At 54.5% G+C, this 16,970-nt stretch overlaps 1 protein-coding gene and 1 long non-coding RNA gene across 3 annotated transcripts; one reads left to right on the top strand and one right to left on the bottom strand.

The window, feature by feature from the left end:
* On the bottom strand, positions 1-9,215 carry DOLPP1 (dolichyldiphosphatase 1). 2 transcript variants are annotated; one of them, XM_038549104.1, is made up of 8 exons: positions 9,055-9,215; positions 5,428-5,528; positions 5,081-5,207; positions 4,887-4,986; positions 4,558-4,656; positions 3,906-4,034; positions 3,379-3,468; positions 1-1,514 (listed from the first exon to the last, which is right to left on the bottom strand). In XM_038549104.1, the coding sequence occupies exons 1-8, from the start codon at positions 9,128-9,130 to the stop codon at positions 1,478-1,480; spliced, it is 759 nt and encodes a 252-aa protein (XP_038405032.1). In that variant the 5' UTR covers positions 9,131-9,215; the 3' UTR covers positions 1-1,477. The 2 variants fall into 2 exon arrangements, with proteins under 2 accessions (XP_038405032.1, XP_038405034.1); XM_038549106.1 differs by having other exon boundaries at positions 5,081-5,165; positions 9,055-9,207.
* Positions 8,941-16,694, top strand: LOC102152595. The gene is made up of 2 exons (XR_005364942.1): positions 8,941-9,429; positions 16,457-16,694. It is a non-coding gene; the product is annotated as an uncharacterized LOC102152595 (long non-coding RNA).
* The last annotated feature ends 276 nt before the right edge of the window (positions 16,695-16,970 follow it).

The raw sequence follows: 16,970 nt of genomic DNA on the forward strand, positions 1-16,970 counted from the left end.
TGCCAGAGTTCAAGATTTTATTTTAAAACAATAGTAAACAATTTCATTGATTTTTCTTAAATCAAACCACCTCACACTTGGCTTGTCTCAGGCAAAAAGTACAAAATAAAAATAAGAAAGGAAGGGGAGGAAAATGTAGGGACTGACCAACCTTCCCCAGAAATAGGCCCCTGGTCCTGGCATCTGGAATGGCTTTTGGAGACTGTCTTTAACAAATGAGAAAAGAAAGCACCAAAATATTGTGCTTCAGCAGCAGATTAGGAACCTCCACAAAGAAAAAGGGTTGAGGGGGGAGGGAATACAGGTCCCAAGCAGCCTGGTTCAGTTCTAGAAACTTCCAAGGAGTCTGGAAGCATCTCTTACTCCATTTGAGAGTGACTTAAGAGATTGGGTTCCTTCAGGAGTAGCCGCCCTCCACACTGGACAGTGGGGATCTGTGCACCCATACCCCGGACACAGGCTTAAGGATGCCTCAGCAAGTGCCCAGGCTCTGGGAGGGTGTCGAGAGGACAAGGGAGTGTTCAGAGAGAGGGGAAAGAAGAGGAGGGGTTGGGGAGAGAAGAAGAAGGGAGGGAGGGAGGGGAGGGCAGAGACATTAGGTACCCACAGCTCTGCTCCCCTCACTGGCTCCTGGTTCCTCTGCACTTTTGGGTGGAGTTGACAGCTAACTGCTACTGGATGGCAGGACAAAAAAAGAGCTGTAAACAGCCTGGGTTTGCTCACCCACATGTGCAGGCTCTTTTGTCAGAAGGGGACCATTGTCTTGGGGACAGGGGACCAGAGAAAGCCCTTGTGGTGCAGGGTCGATTCGGGGTAGAGCACAATGATAGCAGCCGCCAGATGCGCACTCTCGGGGCTCTGCCCCCCCAGACAAGGAAACACTGAACAAGGTTCTGGAATGGCATTGGTGGCCGGGAGGGCGTGGGGGCGCTCCCCTCCTCCTGGGCCCCCAGGCCACCTCTCTAGCCCAGGGAAAGGCGGTCTGTCCCCTGGGCCAGGGCAAAGGGCCCGGGAAGCTGACCTTGGCCCCTCCTCTGTACGTAGGGCAACCGCGGCCGAGCAGGCAGGCCCTCCTGGCCCCATCTCCAAAAGCCCGTCCGCCTTGACAAAATCAAAAAATAAATAGTGTGTATTTTTCACGCCACCTGGATTTCCTGGCCCTGTGACCAGAGGTGTGAGCCCTCCTCCTCTACACCACGCCCCGGTGCCTACGCCAAGGGCACTTTCCGCCCAGCTAGGGGTGGGCAGCAGCACAGCGAGGGTCTCTGGCCGTGTAGCCCCCTGGCAGCAGGCCCTCCAGGGTCCTGGGCTGAGGGGCTGGCTCGGCCCTTTGGTCCACCTTGTTCGTTAAAATTAAAATAAGAAAAAAAAGGCTCCACTTGGTGACTTGGGTCTGTAGAGGTCTCTGCTTCGTCCCTCTGACTGTCATTCTGTCCATCCTGCAAGGCATCACGCAGGCCAGGTCTGGACTCATCAGTCACTGCAATTTCGTCCCCAGCTTACGCTGTCTGTTCCTACAAAGTGGGGGAGGGGGTGTCAAATGAGGAACTCCTGGAATGCAGTGATCCAGGCACTCAGCTGTGCCTGCCCTAGCCACAGTGCCATCAAAATGGGTGACTGCCTACCCCAGTAGCCCCAGTGATTGACTCAAATGGGGCCAACCAGAGCTCCCTGCCCTGGGACCTGGGATTTGAGACCCAGAGAGGATCAAGGTCTCCACCTGGGCCTGTAACCCACCACGTCTCAGTCCTGGAGTTCAGGAATACAGCCATGAGACTGGGGCAGAGGAGGGCCCAGGATGAGAGACCTGAGACCAGAGGGACCCAGTTGGAATCCAGCTAATTATGGGGATTACAGATTATGGGGATTACCTGCCCAGCATGAGCAGGGTTCTGTTATCATTAATGCGACAACGGACAGGACAGTTCTCCACCTGGAGGTATGCACGCAAAGCCAGAACTGCTGACGGAGGTTATACAGAGGATCTGAGTATCTGGTTGGGGGTATGGCTATATCCTCGATGGGCCCAGAAACCTGAGGCAAGCAGGTATAATCTCCCCCATTTTCTAGAGGGGCTGGCTAAGGTTCAGAAAGAAGAATGAATGGACTTGTCTAGAGTCCCATTTAACATGTAGAAAACTAAGCCCACAGGTCCCACGGGATGTGGCCTCTGCCTCATCCCCTGCTCTGTCCCCTTGTTCCCTGGGCTCCAATCATAGTAGCTTCTGTCTGTCTGGTGGACTCACCAACCTCTGTCCTGTCTTAGATGCTTTGTGGGTGCTGTTCTCTCTGTGGAGAGCTCTCTCCCTGCCCAACCCAACCTCAACAGACCCACTCTTTCTCCAGGCTCAGGTCTACCGCCCACAGGGCAGCTAGCACAACCACCACCCCCTGCCCCCATCAGGATCCTGTCACAAGCTCTCAGGCCCAGGACACTGATCACACAGACAGGTGCTTCATTCCTCATGTCTCCCCTGCCTGCCATGACCGTCTTTCTCTGTGCTACCCGCAAGTGTGCAGCCTGGCACAGAGCACCTGCATGTGGAAATTTTGGTAGATGAAGGCAAGTGGTGGCCAGCCAGGTGGGGCCAGGTGGGGCAGGGCGCCTGGGCCAGCTGGGGCCCTTCCTTCAGTAATGGGATTGCCTGCCCTAACCTCTTCAAATCCCCTTTCCTCACGGATCCAGGGCTTTACTCGTAAGCTCGTTAGGATAATTTGGACCATGATGCAGACACATTTCCCCGATGCTGCGACACCTGGCCCCAGCATTCTTCTCATCAGCATGTCAGGAAACCTCCCAGGCTTGCTCTGGAGCCTGACCTCAACTCAGCTCCGCCTCAGAACCTGGGGAGAAAGCTGGTCTTCCCCAGCCCAGTTGGCACTGCACCCAGGATTTGGGGTGAGGAGAGAGGGAGAGCTGAGTCAGAAGGCTCCAAAGCTCAGCTTTGTCCCGACTTGCTCTGCATCCCTGGGCAGCCCCAACTCCCTGTGCCTCAGTTTTCCCATCTGTAGGAAAGCATCTGGACTAAACAACCCCAAGGGGGGTCCACATACAGACACCCTGAGAATCTCGGCTGCCCAGCTTTCTGGTGTTGGGCCACAGGAGCTAAAACACAGCTCTGGGCCAGACAGCCAGGTTCCCTACCCGGCTCCCACATCCACCATTGGCAAGTCCCAGTCAAGTGATTCCTCCTCTCTTCTCTGACCTTGTTTCTCAACTGTAAAATGGGGCCCAGGGAAGGTTCAATGAGGTAGTACAAGAAAAATGCTTAGGCAAGTGGCTGGCTATTGGGGAGCCCTCCAAAAAGGGGTACAGTGGCCACCGTGGGGTTCTCCCTCACTGAGCCAGGCCCCAGTGTCTCCTGGCCCCTAACTCACCTGGCTTCTGCCCGGGTTACTGTGTACTCAAACCAGAGTACGTTGGGAATGAGGCTCGTGTCTCGGATTAGGAAGAACTCAGAGATAGGCCTGAAGAAACAGACATCCGGAAAGCCAGGACCACATCAGGGCATGAGCCTGTCACCAAGCCAGATTCCCCCACCAGTGCCCAGGGCTGGCAATGCACCCTCCCCCCATTGTTCAGAGAGCCTTTGCCTGGCTTGTGACCCAGGAGCCACTGAGAAACCCAGACATGTCACCTGTGCAACACCCAGGCAGGGGCGCTGCCCCATGGTACGTACAGCTCAGCAGGCCATAGGCTGCTTCCTAAGTCCCTGAAAGCCTAGGTGTGGAGAGGCTGGCCCCTTGGCTTCTGGGCCTGAAGAAACCCCTGGGGGAGGAGGACGCCGAGCAAGCAGGGCCTTCAGCTCATGCCCGCTGGAGGCTGGGACACCAGTGCCCTCCCAGGAAGCTGGAGGCTGGGGGCAGAGGTGGGTGGGGCAGCCACAGGGCCAGGAGGCGGTTACCAGGCTGCTATCCTAGGGAACAGCGGGGTGAGGACCTCCTGGGTGAAGGCGAACCAGGCGACGGCCATGAGGCTCCCAGCAATGCCCCCATAGAGCACCTGGCTCCAGGTGTGGTACAGCAGGTAGACCCTGGGCCAAGGATAGAGGAAGGTTCATGAGACCCAGTGGGCACAGGCCTGCACGATCCCCCTGTGCCCAAGCACTGGCTTCCCAGGGACCTGTGGGTGCACATGGGGAAACACATGCAGAGAGGACAAATTCCTGTGAACACATAGCCTCCGATCTACTTCCAGAAGGAGCTGCTCCTTCCAAACACAGAAGTGAAAGGATGGTTCGGCTGGGATTTGCCTCCCTTCTGTCCAGCCTTCAGCTGAGTCTGTCTGCAAGAAGCTCCTCCAGGACACTGGGAACAGATGGCTGATGTGTGCAGGTGTCCCCAGAACCTTGGGCTTGGCCAGGAGGAGAGAGCAAGGACCAGGCTGGAAGGGGGAGCGGACCTCTAGCCCTTTAACATGAGAGGCCTAGGACCCCCTTCCCAGCTCTGCTCTATACGCTCTGGGACTCGGGTCCATACAGAGGTCCAAACAGGGACCACAAATCCAGCAAGACCCCATGGGCAGGGTGGGGGTAGGGGCTCTCCCTCCCTCCATACCTGCTATAGGAGACTAGAAAGGCCGCGGTGAGGAGACCCAGGGAGAGCACGTGCCTCCACAGCAAGTCCAGGAACCTGGCGTTGTTTGTTTGGTGCATTCTGGGAAAACAGGCCTGTCAGACGGCCTCAGCCCACAGCCTGGAGCCCAGGCCTCCCAAGCAGCCCCTGGTCCCATCCAAATGCTGCCTGGGCAACTTCTCCTTGGCTGCAGCTCCTCCCGCCCCTGAGGGGGGCCAAGCCCCAAGGGTGTCCAAAGAGCTGAGAGTGAGTCCCTGGCAGAGGCCAGCCTGGGCCAAGTCAGGGTCACCCAGATCAGGGGAGAAGCTCACCTTAAATACAGGAAAAGGAAAGAATAGACGGAGAAGAACCACATAAACTGGGAATGGCTGGAGGGCATTCCGTACTTGGTGCCCACTGCCATGTGGGGGCCTAGGAGAGAGAACAGAGCAAGATGGGAGGATGCAGGCCTCCCAGTGACATCCCGACCAGTGGCACCCCCTGGACCCTGCAGCCCAGGACCTACCTCCACAGGGCCGTGGCTCCTGGATGACGTGTTTGATCAGCCAGTTGACCCCCTCGTTCAGTGCCAGGCCCCCGAGGAATGAAATCTGCCAGGAAGATGTGCTGTCACCCGGGCCTCTGTGTGCCTGCTGGCTGCCACCCACGCCCAAAGACTGTGGCATCTGACTGAACTTCCCAGCCCAACCAGTAAACACCCCGGAACCAGCCAGGAAGCACCACAAACTTCAAGAAAGGTGGAGACAGGGCAGGGAAAGGAAAGCATCCAGGATGAAACGGTGCAATGCCCCCTCCCTGGTGGGGGGGAATTGGAGGAGCAGTGGAGGGACAGCCAGGGATGTATTCACTCACCGTATGTAGCTCCCGCTTGAATATGATGAGGGTCACGAAACCAACAATGACGAACACAGGGCTGAGGCTCAGGTAGGCAAGGAGGTGGCCAGAGAGATCACCTTGGGTGAGTAGGGGGGTGGTGGGGGGGCACAGGGAAACAAGATAAGGACAGAGCACAGCAATCCGAAGAGGGGCTAGCACCTAGCAGGTCAAGTGGGGCCTGAGCCAGAAAGGAAGGCCCAGAGGGCAGACCAGACAGCTGTGGATGCCTTAGTCTACAGGTGACCATACCAATTCAGCCATGGGCTGAGCCCTGATATTCATGGATCATAAGGTTTTTTTGTTTGTTTTTTGTTTTCATAGATCATAAGTTTTAAGCTGCCTTCACTGGCCTCATTCTGTAAATGAAGAAACTGAGTCCCACAGGGGCTGTGTGACTTGTCCGAAGTCACACAGCTAGAAAGAAGTGAAGTCTGGCCTAAAATCCAAGTGGCTTACTCTGGCCTAGTCCAGATAGTAAACCCATCACCCTGCCAAAGCAGGAATTTGAATCTGGCTTGGTCTGACTTTAGAGGCCAGGCCCTGTACCAGGAGGCATCCCAGGGCACATGGGTGCCTCTGGAGCACAGTGCTGTGCTGAGGCTGCCCCAGCCAAGCTCTGGGCCTCCAACAGAACCCAGGAGTCTCTGGACACCACAGAGTCTGACAGCGACCAAGTGAGGGGAGGCTGCTTTGCCCAACAGGCAGCCTCTCATTGGCAAGAAATTGGCTACCTACTACCTGCTTTTTACCCTCCTAACAGGCCCGGAAAGGAGGCTGTGCAGGGACCAGGAGCCCCTCTGAGAGCTGAGGACACTGAAGCCTCTTCAGTAAGGACACGTTCCCTCTTGGTTAAGGGCAGGGCTGACACTGAGTCCAAAGACTGCCTCCACCCTTAAGAGACAGGGCAGCTGCGTGGCCGCTCTAGGGTCAGAGGGCATGCATGGCTCATGGTTCAGCTCCTGTGCCAGTGAAAAGGGGCTATTAGCACTCAAGTCCTACAACTGTGGGAGCTTGGATGCGGCAAGGCCAGCTCAGCTCCTGACAGCCAGGACGCTTCCACGTTGGGAGAGCTCAGCATGGGAAATGGCCCACACCACCAGCCTGGCCTCACACAGGCAGCAGGAAGGTGCCCACGCAGGGCTAAGTCCAGATTCCAGGCTGAAGAGATGGTCACATACCTGGCTTTACTCACATCTACCCACAGTAGGACTGGCTGAGAACCTGCATGGGGGAAGGGGCCAGCAACCTAGGTTCAAGTGCCACTGCTGCCCCAGGCCCACTGGCTAGGTGACACTGGGTGAGACCTTTCCCTTTCCTAGTCCTCAGTCTCCTCATCCACATGATGGCCTGGCCCCTTTCAGCTCTAAGATTCTGGGGCTTTTGGCTGCCCAGCTAATGTTCTGAGCACTGGGTTGTGAGGACAGGGAGAAGCTGGTGCCCCCAAACCTTGGGCCATCTCCATGGCCTGTCCCATAACCAGCGCTACCCTTGGGCCTTCCTGCAGATGCTGTAGAGGCTCTGGCCTCTCCACTCTCTAATCTAAGTCCCTCCATGGCTCCCTCTGCCCTTGGGATGAGTCCTACCCCAGGCCAGCTCATCAGGTCCTGCACAGTTCTGGCCCTGCTTCCTTCCCACCTTTGCTCCAGTCCCCAGGAACAGAACTCTAGTTCCCTGAATGCTCCCTGCCCTGTCCCACTTCTGGACTTTGCACACACAGGCTTCCCCAACTGAGATGCTGTCTGGGTTAATGCAACATAAATTAAGTAGCCACCACAGTGGCAAAAAAAAAGACATATTCCTAGCATTACAGAGCTCTCAGTCTGTGGTGGAATCTATAACCAGGGCATCGCTAATGATGCACTCATTATATGTGGCTATAGGGCCGGTATCTTTCTCTCCCTCTACACAGCAGGCTCCAGGAGAGCTGGGACGGGGTCCCTACACCCTGCTCAATCTCCCAAGCCCAGCCCAACACCTGGCACTCAACTAGGCTTAAAAACAATGCTAAAAACAAACAAACAAACAATGCTACATGAGTAAAGAAGGGAGGAAGCAAGGATTGGTGTAGTGAGGGTACAAAAGGGGCCACAGAAGAGTTAGCAGGTGACTCGACCTTGAACAAGGCCCCCAGGTTCACCCAGGCTCCTCCTCCAGGTACTCACAGTCCCTGCAAAGAGCCCCATGTCACACCCTGTGTCATGCTGCTCACAAATGCCAGGTTCCTTCTTCTGGTTTGTGAGCACTCAGAGAAACAAAGCTACTCTGAGGCCAGGGAGAGGAAGTCTTAAAATGCTGAGGCGTTCCAATCCCTTCCCCTCTTCAGCCCTTGGTTTCCCTCCTGTAAAGTGGGGTTTTTTGTTTGTTTTGGTTTTTTTTTTACAGTCCATAAGGCAGGGAATGTACGGGCCTGTTCACCATTCTAAACCCTGAGCTAGCCCAGGGCCTAGCACTCAGGAGGTGCTCATTGAACGAATGATGCATAAATGGTGGGCAGGCGGGCAGGCAGGGTGAAGGCCTGGCAGGGCTGCCCCACCCCCTGCATAACCCAGAACACCTAGGGTCAAAGTTCCCTGGCATCTCTGTGCCAGAAAGCAGCGTGAACAGGCCCGTTCTGGGGCAACCAGGGCTCAGTGAGGGGCCCCCAGGCTCACCCAACACTCAACCATCCTACCCTGGGAGGGTGAGGTGGGCCTGAGATGGTCCTTGAAAGGTGAGCTAATATTCACCGCAGTTACATACTGAATGCTTACTGTGTGCCAGGCATCGCACTCAGCATTTCTCATACCACCTGTAATCTGTTTCTCACATCAACACTAGAAGGAAGGCACTGTTGTGATCATCCCACTTTAGAGATGAACCAACTGAGGAACAGAGAGGTGAAGTCACTTGCACCAGGCCTCAGCCTCAACTGGAGCCCAGGCACCTCTGACCCTAAGGCCCGAGCTCTCACCACTCTACTAGCCTCCAGAACGGTTGCTAAAGGACCTCTCAGCCGGAAAAACCTGCACTTCTAGAGATGTGTCTGATTGGGAAACTCCAAAAGTCAGATGCTAGGGGCTGCCAGTCCCCTGACCTGGCCCCCTCTGTTGTGGAGCAGGTCCCCGCTCAGGGCGTGGCACAAGTACTCTAACAACGAGTAGCTGCCCGGCCTCGGTTTGCACACTCCCAGCAGTGGGGAGCTCTTTGCAGCCCAAAGCCGCTGTCTGAAGGAAAGAGGCACTCCCTGCACGCCTAGGAGGGAGCCTGGCCTCTCGGCCTCCAGGGCCCCAGAGAAGAAGGGCTCGGGTCCAGGCCAGTCATCCCTTGCCGCCTCACGCAGACCCCAGCCCCATTACAGCCCACCCGCGTTCCCGGACCCGGGAGGCGGCCCGGCCGCGCAGCCGCAGAGTGCGCGAGCGAGCCGCTCACAATTTCGCCCAGCTCATCGCCGCACCATTGCGCCTGCGCGGCGCGCGCGCCGGCCGAGCCCCTCCAAGGCTCACTATTTGACAGTTCCCACCCCGGCCCCCCGGCGCCCCCCCCGCGGGCTGGCGCGGGCCGGAGCGCCCGGGGCTGACAGGCCAGCCCCAGGAGGGCGTCCTCCGAGACGGGGCCGCCTTTTACCTGTAGGATATTCGACGTGGGTGAGGGTCACCGGCCGCCATGAAGCGGGGAGCGAGCACTGTCCGTCCGCTGCCATCTTACCCGGAGACCGGGCTTCGCCGAGTAGCCAATGGGGAGCCAGGGGGGCGGTGGTCCTGACCTATCACGCCGGGGAGGCGCCGCGTGCCCAATCGGAGGCCGATCCAGGTAGCGGCGCAGCCATTTAGCGTGCGGGCCCTGAGGCTGACCCGAGCGGCGAATCAGAGAGCGGGGCCCCGGAGCACGCGAGCCGACCGCGCCGGCGCCCAATCCGGGGCGAGCGCAGGTAGGAGCCTGGCCAATCGGAGGGGAGGAGGGTTCCAGCGCACCACGGAGACCAGAGCAGCCAGTCACAAGGTGAAGCGGGCTCGCGGCGTGAGCGGGACAGGCCAATCCGGCGCTAGCTTGGGGGGCGTGTTGAAGTTTGGTGGGAGCTTTGGTTTGCCTGGGACCTGCGCGGAGTGGACGCGGCCTCTGCGGGGCCCCCGGCCCTACGCGGTCGGCGGGAGTTGGGCTCCGGTCAGAACGCACGTTCGGGTCTGAGCCGACCCACCTTTAGTTATGAGCAAACTGCGGCCAAAGACCGGTCGTTGACCGACCCGCGCCCCTTGTGTTAAGGTGTGTGGGGTGGAGGAGGGACTCCCGGAGGGGCGGGGTGGGGACAGTCGGCGCCCTCAGTGCTTTGCGGAGTGGAGGGCGGCCTGACTGAAGTTGGGACAGACTCCCTCCTTCTTTCCTTCAGTTCATTCATTCAGATGTTTTGATTCAGTCACGTTTATTTTGCTTTGGGCATCTTGGGAGTGTTTTAAAGGAGAAGCCTGTTTGCCACCTACACCTCAGTTTCCCGGAAACATTCCTCCCAGTGGCCGCAGGGCCCTGCGTAAACAGCCACACCTTCCCACCCACCTCCCCGCCTCCTGCCGCCGCTGTCCCCGCGGCTAGATTGAATTACTCAGTCCAGCCAAGATGCCCTGCCTGCAACGCCTCTCCGCTCCTGTCCCGCTTGGCCTCGCCAAGTCTAGCTCGGGTGTCTTTTCTCACCTAGAATCTGTTTCCATGGCCAGGTGAGAGGCCTCCCCTGGGTTCCCAGTTGCATCTCTTCTTCTTCTCTTTTTTAAGACTTTATTTATTTATTCATGACAGACGCAGAGAGAGGCAGAGACAGAGGCAGAGGGAGAAGCAGGCTCTGGATGGGAGACTCCCTCCCAGAACCCCGGGATCACCACCTGAGGCAAGGGCAGGTGCTGAACCACTGAGCCACCCAGGTGCCTCTGCATCTCCTCCTCCTCCTCCACTTCTTCTTCCTTCTTCCTTCTTCCTTTTTCTTTTTAAGATTTATTTATTTATTCATGATAGACATAGAGAGAGAGGGGGGCAGAGACACAGGCAGAGGGAGAAGCAGGCTCCATGCAGGGAGCCCGATGTGGGACTCGATCCCGGGACTCCAGGATCGCGCCCTGGGCCAAAGGCAGGCGCCAAACTGCCGAGCCACCCAGGGATCCCCTGCATCTCCTCTTCTACCTCTGCACTGGCTACAGCGGACTGTTACTGGTTCCTTATCTGTCTCCCAATAAGCAGTCTCCCATGCAGCACCAAGAGCAGCTTGTAGAAGTGCAGGTTCCTGGGCCCCACTGTGGCCTAGCTTGATCCAGTAGATCTGGGTTGGAGCCGTGGAGTCTGCATTCCTACGTGCTCTGGGGGTTCTGACGCAAGTAGGTCCAGCCATGCGGAGAAGCCTGGGCAACATGAAGGCAGGGCCTGTTACATATTTGAGCCTGGCCCAGACCAGTGCTAGCACAAGTACCTGATAAACAGCGTAAGTTCTTTTGAGAAGTGAGAATAAAGCAGAAGTTTTCACCGACCAGAGCGGCTCACTCTGCCACAACCATGGGAGCCACAGGTGGCAGTGCAGATGGTGGTGACTCAACCCACCAGCAAGCCAGGAGGGCCCCAGGCCCTCCCAACTGTACTCAGCTACCACCCAGCCCAGCCTGGACTTGTCTGGATCAGCTGACCCCATCTCATTGTCACCTGCCCTCAGCTCCCTCAGGCACTGCCATTATTAGCCTGTGAGAAGCAGGAGGTGTGAGGATTGGCTGTGAGTTTCCCAGAATAATTCCCTGGCACAGGGCAGCCATCCTGACCCGGGCTGCTTTGCCCCTCCTTGGTTGGCAACCATTTTACTGATGAGCAAATAGGCCTAGAGATGCAGAACCCTGAAACCCAGGCCTGACTCCAGAGTCCTCTCACCCCAGGGAGAGTGTTCTGGAGGAAGACACAGGGACAAGGAACTATAAAATGAGAGGGTGAGGGACGCCTGGGTGGCTCAGCGGTTTAGCGCCACCTTCAGTCCAGGGCGTGATCCTGCAGTCCCAGGATGGAGTCCCACGTCAGGCTCCCTGCATGGAGCCTGCTTCTCCCTCTCTGTGTCTCTCATGAATAAATAAATAAAACCTTAAAAAAAAAAAATAAAACGAGAGGGTGTTATCCAGACTGGCATTTTCCTGGCAAAGGGAACAGCATAAGCAAGTGTCCTGACCCTGGTGTGTGGCTGGGTGGAAAGGGCAAGAGAGAAGGAGGGGGACAGCTGCTGGGGAAGGGGGCTGGCAGAGGCCTATCCACCCCAAGCGTTGAGGGTCACCAGCAGTGGTGGGGACAGAGCAGAGCTCTGAAGGGTGGGTAAGATTTTTTTATTTATTTATTTATTTATTTATTTATTTATTTATTTGACAGAGAGAGAGAGAAAGAGAATGAACACAAGCAGGGGAGAGGGGCAGAGGGAGAGGGAAAGGCAGGCTCCCTGCTGAGCCCCAACATGGGGCTCAATTCCAGGACTCTGGGATCATGACCTGAGCCAAAGGCAGACACTTAACTGACCAAGCCACCTAAGCACCCAGGGCTTTACTTCTTAAAAAAATAAAATAAGATAACATTCACATAGGAAATTCCAGAAATCAGATGTATACAATTTGATGAAGTTTCACAAACTAAACACATCTGTGTAAGCAGCCCTCAGACCAAGAACCAGCGGCCCAGGAGCCCCATACCCTGAGTCACCCCAGGGTGACCACCATCCCAATTTCTAACACCATCCATTGAATTTCATACTTTCTGTAAGCAGAATCCTACCGTAGGTACTTTTTGCATGGAGCTTCTTCCACAAGCATTGGTTTGCGAGATTTATCCATGCTGTGGCCCCTTGTTCTCATTTTTTCACTCTCACTGTGCAGCATTCCATGGTGTGAACACATCACACCCTGCACTTTATTTTCCATTCGACTCTCGATGGACATTTGGGGTGTCTCTAGAGTTCGGGGGTTATGAACAGTGCTGCTCAGAACACCCTTGCGCATACCTTGGGTGTACCAGTTAGGCCATTTCTGATGGAGACGTGCCTGGAATCATGGCAGGGTCCCAGAGGTGGCAGAGATGACAGGTCCAAACTGCCAAGTGAATGAGGGGCTGGGGACTGCAGATGTGCACGCTGCAAGGAGACCCCCAGGAGGCTGTGGGAGCCATCTGCCTCCTCCCTGAGCTGAGAGGTAGACCAGAAGTTCCTTGGTATCGCTCTGAGCAAACTAGGAGGTGCTCCAGTCTTAGTCACTTGCACTATCATCAATCACTACACCCTGCAAGGCAGCCCTGAATGCTTTCAGTTTATATCTGAGGACAGTGAGGCTCTTGACTGTCCCCCCACCCCCATTTGCCAGGTCACTGGGCTAGTGTGTGGCAGAGGCAGGATTCAAATCCAAGTCTGCCTGATGGGCAGGTGCAGGTTCTGAGCCAGCCTGCATCCCGTGAGCCCAACTGCTGCCTTCCTCTTCCCACTTGCCCCAAGGAGTCCTGGGATAAGTCCTGAGCTCCAGGCTTTTCCAGAGCCCCCAGCTGTGCCAGGCAGGGCTGGCCTTTTACTCACTGTGGCCTTTCCTCCAGTGGGGAGTTCACAGACAGGGCAGCCCTCACCTGGACTCGTTTGTGCTCAGAGTCCTTTAGGAAACTCCCTGTCTCTGGGCCTGTTTCCTCAAAACATGTCTGCTGCTGCCCTTTACATGTGGTTCATTCGTTCACTTTTGAAACTGAGTTCCCAGGTAGTGCAGGCCCAGGAAGGGGAGTCAGGGCTGAAGAGTGAACGTGACCAGTGGTGTGCCACCCTCAGGGAACTCATTCCAATAGAGGCTATGGCATCCTGAAGATGCCAGTTTATTTTTTTTTAAGATTTTATTTATTCATGAGACACACATACACAGAGAGAGAGAGAGAGAGAGGCAGAGACACAGGCAGAGGGAGAAGCAGGCTCCATGAAGGGAGCCCATCGTTGGACTCGATCCCGGGTCTCCAGGATCAGGCCCTGGGCTGAAGGCGGTGCTAACCGCTGAGCCACCAGGGCTGCCCCTTTAGATGCCAGTTTAGAAACACAAATTGTCTTGAGGCACCTGGCTGGCTTAGTTGGTAGAGCATGTGACTCTTGATCTTGGGGTCATGAGTTCAAGCCCCACGTGTGGTGTAGAGATAACTAAAATTAAAAAAAAAAAAAAAAAGACCAATGAGACCCTCCACATAGACAGTGACCTTTTGGTTTCCCATTCTCTCTGGGACTCAGAGGGGGATCCAAAAAAAAAACAAAAGACATGGTGAAAGCGGACTTTGGGTCCCTGCAGGGGGATCACTGGGTGCACGATCCTGGACGCGCCTTAGGATCGATCCCGACCGGGACGCCACGTCGGGCTCCCATGACTGGAGCTGCTTCTCCCTCTGCCTGTATCTCTGCCTCTCTCTCTCTCTCTGTGACTATCATAAATAAATAAAAAATTAAAAAAAAAAAATTCTCTGGGAGAGGGCAGCCCGGGTGGCTCAGCGGTTTAGCGCCACCTTCAGCCCAGGGCCTGATCCTGGAGACCTGGGATCGAGTCCCACATCAGGCTCCCTGCATGGAGCCTGCTTCTCCCTCTGCCTGTGTCTCTGCCTCTGTGTGTGTGTGTGTGTGTGTGTGTGTCTCATGAATAAATAATAAAATTTTAAAAACAAAAGATAACAAAATCTCTGGGAGAGGGTGCCTGGGTGGCTCAGTGGTTGAGCATCTCCCTTTGGCTCGTGTCATGATCCTGGGGTCCTGGGATCGAGTCCCACATTAGGCTCCCCACAGGGAGCCTGCTTCTCCCTCTGCCTATGTCTCGGCCCCTCTCATTAATAAATAAAATCTTAAAAAAAAAAAAAAAACCCTCTGAGAAGAGCCATTTATTGTCTATCTCCTAGAACAGAAGATTCTAGAAGCCAGGGTCTGGAGTTATAAGCACCATCGTGTCAAGTCCTCAAGACAAATTGTCTGGCTCATCCCTTGTGCTGGTGGCATTTTTTTATTTCCATGGTGGAAATTCTCTCTCCTGTGGCCCCTGTCAAGCTACCATTGTAATGTTCCTGAACAGAGTGGAGAAGAGCTACACAGGCAGCTCTCACACCTGCCACTGCTGGTGCTGTGCCTGGAGCAGTGCTTGGTACACAGCAGGTGCACAATAGATCCTTGGTGAACAAATTAATGTTCTGTCACATTTGTAGGAACATGCTAGGAGCTATTTATATTGTAATTCAAACTACTGTTTATTGAGCACTTGGTGTGAACCAGAAAGGACTTTAAGATCTGACCCTCCACAACCCTCCTCAGGCTGTGTGAGGATGGATCTCATGTAATAGAAGCCCTGAGGCTCATCATGACCTGATGTAAATACAGAGGACTCTGAGGTGAACAGAAGGTGTGGATATGGATGTCAGGATGGGTTCAAGAGACCTGGGCTGCCATGGACTCACTGCACACACTAAGGTGGTCACCCCTCCCCTTGCAATCTCCCCTTTGATCAACAAGGGGGTTGGAATCAGCTACTGCTGTGTAACAAGCCAGGCCAAAATGTAGTGCCTTAAAACCATCACCATTTTATGGCTCAAGATTGGCAAATTTAGCTGGGCAGTTCTTCTGGGTCACTCTGGGCCTGTATGGTCCAAGCAGTCTCCTCCAAGTCTGAAAGTTAGCTGGGGCTGTTGGTCAGGGTGCCCACGCTCTCCTCCATATGGCCTCCCAAACCACGGACCCCAGTTTCCTTCATGGCAGCAGCTACATTCCAAGAGGGAAGTCCCAAAGCTACGGGGCTCAAGCCTCTGCTTGCATCACGTTACTCTTGTCCCACTGGCCAAAGCAGTTCATGCAGCCAAGCCCAGAGCTGATATGGGCGAGGCCCATACGAGGACACAGATCCCAAGAGGCATGGTTTGTGGGGCCATGATTCTGACAGTCCACCATCTGCCACAGAATGGGCCAGGGTTCCCCTCGGCCTTCCCAGCTCTGGCCTCTGGGATTCTGAGCTTCCTGGGACATCTTACACTGGGAAGGAAGTGCCCAAAAACTGATTGGGGCCGGGGCCACGGGGTCGGCGGGCGGGGGTGGGGGGGGGGGTTGGGGGGTTGTCAAAAAGACCTAGGAGCCAGCTCAAAGGGCCTCCCGCTGGTCAATTTTGTGACCGTTTGAGTATCAGAATGATTGCAAGCAACTGTAAATTATCAAATAAATCAAAATGAGTGAATCCATTCTGGTGTTCAAAAAAGAAGGCGGAAAACTCACTGCAGAATGCAATTCAGCAATTGGAAAATAAAATACCGAGACATGCCGTAAAATGGATGTGATCTCAAAAATACTTTTCTAGGGGTACCTGGGAGGCTCAGCGGTTGAGCATCTGCTTTTGGCTCAGGGCATGATCCCAGAGTTCCAGGATTGAGTCCCACATCCGGCTCCCTTTGAGGAGCCTGCTTCTCCCTCTGCCTGTCTCTGCCTTCTCTCTGTGTCTCTCATGAATAAATAAAATCTTTAAAAATATATTTTTCTACATAAAGAAGCTAAGCACAAAAGACCACATATTTATGATTCCATTTATAGGAGGTGTCCAGAAAAGGCAGGTTGAGAGAGAAAATAAATGGGTGAGGCCCTGGGGGCTGGGGAATTTACTGCGAATGGGCACATGGGGTCTTTCTAGGGTGACGAGACTCTTTCTAAAATGACACTGTGCTTACAGTTGCCCACCTCTGTAAATTTACTTTAAAAAAAAATCATCAAAGTTGGGGTGCCTGGGTGGCTCAGGCAGTTGAATGTCTGACTCTTGATCTCAGCTCAGGTCTTGATCTCGGGGTCATGAGTTCGAGCCCCGTGTTGGAGTCCATGCGGGATGTGGAACCTACTTAAGAAAAATGTTTTTAAATATAAAAAAATAAAAATAAAAGATTGTTAAAGCAAGTGTACTTTATGGCATACAAATTGTACCTTAATATAACTGTTGAATGAAAACTTATCTGCCCGCATTGGAGGTAAGATCAAAAAGAGAATAAAAGCATTTGTCCTCTTCAGGTGGAGCTGAAAGCTACCTCCAGTTGATCAGAAGAAGATGTTTTTCAGATTCCAAGCAGATACTACAGTAACCAGTAATTCTTCCCTCGGCATGATTATGGCGTTGTGGTTCTGTCAGAAAGCTACCTTCTTTAAGATCTGCCTGTTCAAGTGTTTGGGGGTGAAGGGAGTACATGTCTGACACTCTGAGATATTTTACCTAAGAAATATTTATAAGAAGTAAATTTGGCAAAATGTACATTAATGACTCAAGGTGTTGGTTTGATGGGCGTCCTCTCTAGGGTTTTCCTTTTAATTTTGCTGTACATTTAAAATTTTCAGGGGCATGTGGATGGCTCAGCTGGCTAAACGTCTGCCTTTTCTGCTCAGGTCATGATCCCGGCGTCCCAGGAGAGCCCCATGTGCTCAGCGGGGAGTCTGCTTCTCCCTCTGACCCCCATCTTGTGCTCCTTCTCAAATAAATACACTTTTGGGGGAAGATTTTATTTATTTATTCATGAAAGACACACAGAGA

Source organism: Canis lupus, chromosome 9, assembly GCF_011100685.1.
Source record: "Canis lupus familiaris isolate Mischka breed German Shepherd chromosome 9, alternate assembly UU_Cfam_GSD_1.0, whole genome shotgun sequence".
Lineage (NCBI taxonomy): Eukaryota > Metazoa > Chordata > Mammalia > Carnivora > Canidae > Canis > Canis lupus.

Excerpts from the sequence above, each read along its gene's own strand:
- DOLPP1 (XM_038549104.1), bottom strand. The coding sequence starts at position 9,130 with ATGGCAGCGGACGGACAGTGCTCGCTCCCCGCTTCATGGCGGCCGGTG. Across the intron at positions 4,657-4,886 it reads TTCCTTTTCCTGTATTTAAG|AATGCACCAAACAAACAACG; the intron begins GTGAGCTTCTCC and ends CTGTTTTCCCAG. Across the intron at positions 3,469-3,905 it reads TTCCCTAGGATAGCAGCCTG|GCCTATCTCTGAGTTCTTCC; the intron begins GTAACCGCCTCC and ends CTGTTTCTTCAG.